At 52.4% G+C, this 6,725-nt stretch overlaps 1 protein-coding gene across 1 annotated transcript in view; it reads right to left on the minus strand.

The window, feature by feature from the left end:
* Positions 1-6,725, minus strand: part of TULP3 (TUB like protein 3) — a gene marked incomplete at its 5' end in the record, with an annotated part of 32,044 nt that overhangs the window by 1,958 nt on the left and 23,361 nt on the right. Inside the window, 4 exon segments of the mRNA XM_014585671.2 lie at positions 456-627; positions 995-1,093; positions 3,389-3,503; positions 5,716-5,828. Of these exon segments, the coding sequence (XP_014441157.1) occupies positions 456-627; positions 995-1,093; positions 3,389-3,503; positions 5,716-5,828 (499 nt within the window).

The following is a 6,725-nucleotide window of genomic DNA, read 5'->3' on the forward strand; positions in this document are numbered from 1 at the left end:
CAATCCCTTCTCCTCCATTCTCCTCTTGGGATCTTGGGCACACACACACACACGCACGCCCGGTGTGAGTTTAAGCAACTGGGTCCAGGATTCGAACCGCGGTTGACTACAAGGGAGTTCAGTGACATAGCCATTACACCAACTGCTGGTCCCCCCAGCTTTCCTTTTTATTTAAAAAAAAACTAATTATTTTTATTGAACTTTACTTATTTAATTAATTTATTGTAATTTGACAAGAGAAGGACAGAGTGAAAGAGAGAAAGAGAGAGAGAAACCAAGCCACCGGGTCCGGGACTCCAACTGCGGTCGGCCACGTGGGAGTCCAGCGCCCTTAACCACCATGCCACCTGCCGAGCCCTGAACACAGCTTTCCTATCTCTCACAGGAAACGCTTGCTTTCCCATCTGGGAGGGCCACCTTCCTCCTCTCCCAGCCGCCCCTTCCCGGGCGCTCACGGTCATTCTCGTGGACTATCTGAAAGTTCTTCACGGACGCCTGAGTGACCCGGCCATGGAAGTTGAGGACGTAGGACTGGGTGTCATCGTTCCAGACCGGAGCCTTGTTGTGCAGCTCGATCAGGTTGTCCATGCTTTTGTTCTGCCACTTGGCAAGCAGGCTCTCGTGGTCCTGTTGGAGGGGAAACCGCGACTCTGCGCTGAGAACCGTGAGAACCCGTTCATTCGAAACCCCGAGGGGGACGCAGAGCAGAGCAGCATTTTCTCCATTCCAGACAGGGTAAGACAGAAGCCGAAAATTAGAGCCGAAAATGGAGCCGGGTGTTCTGATTCTTACACATTACCCAGCATCTGTCTTTGCAGAGTGGTTCACAGTGAGGACGCGAGGACCTCGGCAATGACGCCACCCGCCCTGCTCTGAGTCTGACTGAGCTGCTCTCCGGTCTGGGGCCCCGGGAAAGCAGTGTGTTTGCTCTCAACTCTTCCGTACGGTATTACTGCCTTTAGGGTCTTTGCCAATGAAGTAGGTCCTTACTTACGTTCCGCGGTCGGAATGGGATCCGCTCGTGATTCAGATTCATCCCTGGGATGATCACAGACATTCTCCTGGGACCTTTAAATCCAAGCACGTTTGTCTCCTGGAACATAGCAAAGCAGAGCAGAGCTGGGAGGCAGAAATGGAAGAAAACCCACAGTCAGCTCGGAACGAGACTCCTCGGGCACGGCACACGCTGGACTGTAAAGAGCATCGGGAACGACTCGATCACTTCGCTGCAATTAGACAGAGCCAAACCCAGCTGAGCCACGCGGCCCTTCAACCTGGGCACCGACGGCAGCAGGTTCTACGGCTGGACACGGCACTCTCCGGCCTCCCGTGAAACACGGCCGAGGAGAACAAGCAGCCTGACCCGGTCGTCATCGATACGCACTCTCCGACCGGGACATGGTACTATGTGATAAGAATTAGTTTACATCAAACTGCGCTGGGACCAGGAGATGGTGCGGTGGGGGGACCCGATGCTGTGCGTCAATCCCACATGGGAAGGTTGCCGTTCAACTCTGAAGGTCTCCCCGTTCCAGGGATGCGCTCACCCATGACCAGGGCCTTGCTGATGGCTGGGGTGGGTCACAGCATCGGGCCCTGTGGGATGCACTCGCTCCCTCTCCTTCTTACTCATGGCTAAACTAAATAACCTTACAAAAGACATGTGCGCATTTCTAACACACCACATATATGGTAGATGTAACATATCTATGCAAATACATGCACAGCTCAATCGGTCAACCAATTAACTTTCTTTTCTTTTTTTTAAACCCTAGGGCACGTGCGCTCACCATGGAGGGGATAAAGAGTGAGAAGGGAGAGGGAAGTGAGAAGGCACCCCCCGGGGGAACGGCAACACTGCAGTCCTCTCGCCCATTTCCATCTTGGGATGTGGGGCACACGCGCACACGCCTGGCGTGTTTTTCAACCCCCAGGACCTGGACTGAAACTGCTCAGCTGGCTGTGTGGGATTCAGCTGCCTTAAGCTCCGGGCCACCTGCTGCTCCAGAACACTTAACATCACAAAGTGTGAACCAGATGGTTCTCGCTCGCAAAGATACAATCTCTTAGGGAGCTAAATGGTGCCTTTAACTTCGATTTGAAGCAAGCTGTGAATTAAGGTCAACGTGACCACTGGTCTTCTTGTTCTCTTTTACTCAACGAATCTTTGCACGCCTCCTGTGTGTCAGGCTGCGTGCTGTGTGGGCATGGCGAAAGTGAGTAACTTCACGAGAGCTTTTCTACCCGCGTGCTGATAAGCTCAGCAGAGGTCAGTTACGGCTTACCGTCACTCAGGAACTGACAGAAGGCTCGGTGAGCGAGTACGAACAGTATGAGCCGTGGACAAATGCCACAGAGTGGGCAGCAGGTGGCGTGGTGGCTGGGGCACTGGATTCCAAGGCTGACGCGGTTTGAGTCCTGGACCTGGCAACTTTCTTTCTCACTTTCCCTCTTTTTCTCTTTGTCTCTCTCTGGTGAGCACATGTGCCCTATAGCAAATTAAAGAATAATAAATTAAATTAATGTTTTTAAATGCACAGAGCTACAAAAGAATGTCAACTGCATGGAGTGGTAGGCGGTCTTCCCTGATGTCTCAGTAGGTGCTGATTAAAGGAAGGCAAGGAGGCGGGACAGGAAGGCTCTCAGGTGAGGAAAGGTGCCTGCAGGCGGACAAGGAGCCACCGCAGGGTGGGAGGCTAGGATGCTGGGAGCACCACTCACCACTCCAAGGGTCTGAAGGGAGAGCTGACGTCGTGGGGCTGTGCTCTGCACCCACTGAGGGGCCACTAGAAGAGAAGGGCAGCAGCTGCCGTGGACGTTAAAGCACTGGGTCCCCATGGCTGACGGGGCACACTGAGACCTGGATCCAGCAGCCTGAAAATCACGCCGGACGCCCGTGCGCCTATGCCCACGTCCCGGGAGGAGAGCGGAGACGGGATCGCAGCGTGGCCATCCCCCAGGGTTACTTCTCACTCTCTCTCACTTTTTCTCTGGCTAGCCCTATAGCAAAACTACTAAAAATAAAACAAAATAAAACAAAAACGACCAGATCAGAGGCAGCCCTCCTGAGGGAGATTTGGCCAGTGTAGACTGAACTAGGCGGGGAAAGAATGAAACCCAGCAAAGAGCCCAGTTATAGCTTACTGTCACCTCTGCCATCGGACGAGTAAGGAAGTCCCCATCAGGTGGCAACAGGAAGAGGCCGGAGACACATGAAGTGAAAATAACTGAAGCTGGCGGCTCGTGAGTAACTAGACCCGTGTCGCGGAGAACACGACATCTGCACCTATCGGGGCTCACAGGCCTGGCAACGGGCCGGGCGGGCCGGCTCTGGCTCAGCGGGGCTGCGCCAGGCTGCGCGAGGGAAGGAGCACCCGAGGGCACTTACGTAGCAGACAGCAGCCAGCTCCCGCCGCGTGTGGGCCTTCTCCACCAAGCCCTGGGCCTTGACTGGGCTGACGCCGTGGTCATACACCGTGAACTTGGTCCCCATGAGGTTGGATCTGGAATCATGATAAGTGGCTGTGAGGGGCCGGCAGCTGGCATGGGGGGTGAGGCACTGGACTCCCACACGGCTGATTGTGTTTCGAGTCCCGGACCTGGGATCTTGCATTCTCACTTTCCCTCTCTCCGTCTCCCGCTGGCGAGCACGTGTGCCCTATGGCCAACTTAGAAATAATAGTATAGAGGCTGGCGGTGCCGTGGTGAAGGGCGCTGGGCTCCCACATGCCCGACCGTGGTTTGCGTCCCAGACCTGGCAGCTGGCTTTCTCACTCTCCCTCTCTCTCACTCTGTCCCTCTCTGGTCATATATAAAAAGTAAATAAAGTCAAATAAGATAATTATTAAAAATATATGTATATATAATTTTTGGAAAAATAAAGCAAGCCCTCACCGCGATGAGCTCTATTTTCTCTCTTATACAACACAATCTAGAAGTAATAGGCTGCTGGGACCAACAGATGGTGGAATGTAACAGCACTGGACTCCCACGTAGACGACCACAGTTCGGGTCCTGGACCTGGCAGCTTAAAACTCACGCCCGGTGCGTGTGTATGTCCAGAATACTGAGAGGAGAATGGAGGAGAAGCTACTGTGGCATGGCCACCCCACCGGGAGGTTGATTTCTCGCTTTCTGTCTGTCTGTCTCTCCAGCGAGCGTATGCACCCTATAGCAAAAATCTCTCCAAAGGAACAGCAGTTGGTGTATGGCTACATCGCTGGACCCCTATGTAGTCAACCACGGTGCAAGTCCCAGACCCGGCGCCTTAAACTCACGCCGGGTGTGTGTGCGTGCATGCCCAAGATCCCGAGAGGAGAACGGAGAAGGGATTGCAGCGTGACCATCCCCCATGGGGGGGGTGATTTCTCACTTTCTGTCTCTCTATCTCTCTCTGTCTTTCTGGTGAGTGTATGCACCCTATAGCAAAAACCTCTCCAAAAGAAATCTCTCAAAGAAACAAAACAAAATACAGAACTAAGTAATAGGCTGGAAACCCACCTGCTCTCTAAATAATCACATTTTCAAAGGTCTCATTAAAACAAGGGAGAGACTTAAGAGTTTCTTCCAACTTTTTTCTTTTTAATTTCGTCAGAGGGCATGTGTTCATTAGTGAGAAAGAAACAGAGAGACCGAGAGGAAGAGGGAGAAAGCAACCGCCAGTGGGAAACGGGCACACTGCAGTCTCGTCCCCCCATCTCCTCCTCCTTTTAGGGCCTGTACACATACACATCCCTCTGGCTGGCCGGGATTCAAACCGTGCGGTCAGTCATGTGGGATCTGGCTGTCCTACCCTTCGGGCCACAGAGCTGGTCCTAACTTCGTTGTTGTTGTTTTTGATTTGCTATAGGCTTATAGCATGTGCTTACGAGAGAGAGAGAGGGAGAGAGAGAGAGAGAGAATTCATCCCCCAGGAGACGGCCACGTCAGAATCCCTTCTCCTCCATCCTCCCCTTGGGGTGCTGGGCACACATGCAAACGTGCCCAGCATGATCCTCGAGCTGCTATGTCTGGGACTTGGACCGCCACAGTCATGTGCGATCCAGCTGCCTAACACCACCATGCCACTAGTTGGCCCTAACTTTTTTTTTTTAAGATGACAGCAACAGGGGACCAGCAGATGTTGTAATGGTTACGTTGCTGGACTCCCATGTAGTTGACTACAATTCGAGTCCTGGACCTGGCGTCTTAAAACTCATGCAGGGCATATGTGCATGTGTGCCCAAGATCTCGAGAGGAGAACGGAGGAAAAGGGACTGCAGCGTGCCCATCCTGTCTGGGGGTGATTTCTTGCTTCTATCTGTCTCTCCGGTGAGCGCACATGCCGTGTAGAAAAAACCTTTCTACAAGAAAAAGAAAGAAAGAAAGAGATTACAACAGCAATAAATGCAGATCATAAATTGTTTTTCAATTAAAAAAAAAGATATGGGACCAGCAGTTAGCATAATGGCTATGTCGCTGAACTCCCATGTAGTTGACAGCGGTTTAAACACCGGACCTGGTGGCTTAAACTCACACTGTGTGCGTGTGCATGCATGCCCAAGATCCCAAGAGGAGAATGGAGGAGAAGGGATTGCAGTGTGGCCATCCCCCCGGGGGGTGAAAAAAAACCTCTACCAAAAATAAATAAATTAATTAAAAAAAAAAGATGAATTGTTCTGAACTATAGGAATAAACCTATCAGAAGGACCAGACAGTGGTCAAGGCGGCCCTCACCTGACTTTGCCAACGTAACTCTCCCCTTCACGAGACAGATCTGTCGGGTCGGTGGAGATCAGGTAATTGGATGTTTTGCTCTTTTTTCGCTTTCTACCTGCAAGAAGAAATACCTGGAAAAAGAAAAGTGTCAGTCGAAAATGAAGTCAGAGAACCCCAGAGCTGCTGGACCTACTCATTCAGCAAACACATCGCAAGCTCCGACCCGTCAGGCACGCGGTCTGCGGCTCTTCACCTTCCCTAACCCTCTTCTGCTGCTCAGGACTATAGGGGCTTCCGTCCCGTACAGTTTCTGCTTTTACTAGATTCTCATAATTTCAGCCCGAAAATGTCCTGCAGTGTTTTTTTTTTTTTTTTTTTTGAGAGATTTTCAGTGTAGGGCGCGTGCGCTCGCCAGACAGAGAGAGACATGGAGACAGAAAGCGAGAAATCACCCCCCAGGGGGGATGGTCACGCCGCAATCCCTTCTCCTCCATTCTCCTCTCAGGATCTTGGGCACGCACGCACATGCACCCGGCGTGAGTTTTAAGCCACCGGGTCTGGGACGCAAACCGCAGTCGACTACGTAGGAGTCCAGCGACATAGCCATTACGCTAACTGCTGGTCCCGTCCTGCAGTGTTTTAAAAGCCCTCATCCAGGGGCCGGTCAGCAGTGTAGTGTCCACAGCACCATGTGGCCAACTGCAGTTCGAGTCCCAGACCCGGTGGCTCGAAAATCACACTGGCAGGTGTGTGCATGCCCAAAAACCCAGGAGAATGAAGGAGAAGGGACTGCAGCGTGGCCACCCCCAGGGGGGTTCTCATTTTCCGTCCTGTACCCCTCTGGGGAGCACACACGTCCTATAGCAAAATCCTTTAAAAAACAAACTTTACCCAGTGCCATGAGTCAGCTGGGATGCCTTTCGTGCACTCAGCAGAGAAAGAGAACGTGAGAGAGCACCGGCCTGACGGGTCACTGCCACCCCCCAGTCTCTCCACCCTGCTGGATCTGGGCACACAGACACTCAGCA

Source organism: Tupaia chinensis, unplaced genomic scaffold (assembly GCF_000334495.1).
Source record: "Tupaia chinensis unplaced genomic scaffold, TupChi_1.0 Scaffold150288_1, whole genome shotgun sequence".
NCBI lineage: Eukaryota > Metazoa > Chordata > Mammalia > Scandentia > Tupaiidae > Tupaia > Tupaia belangeri.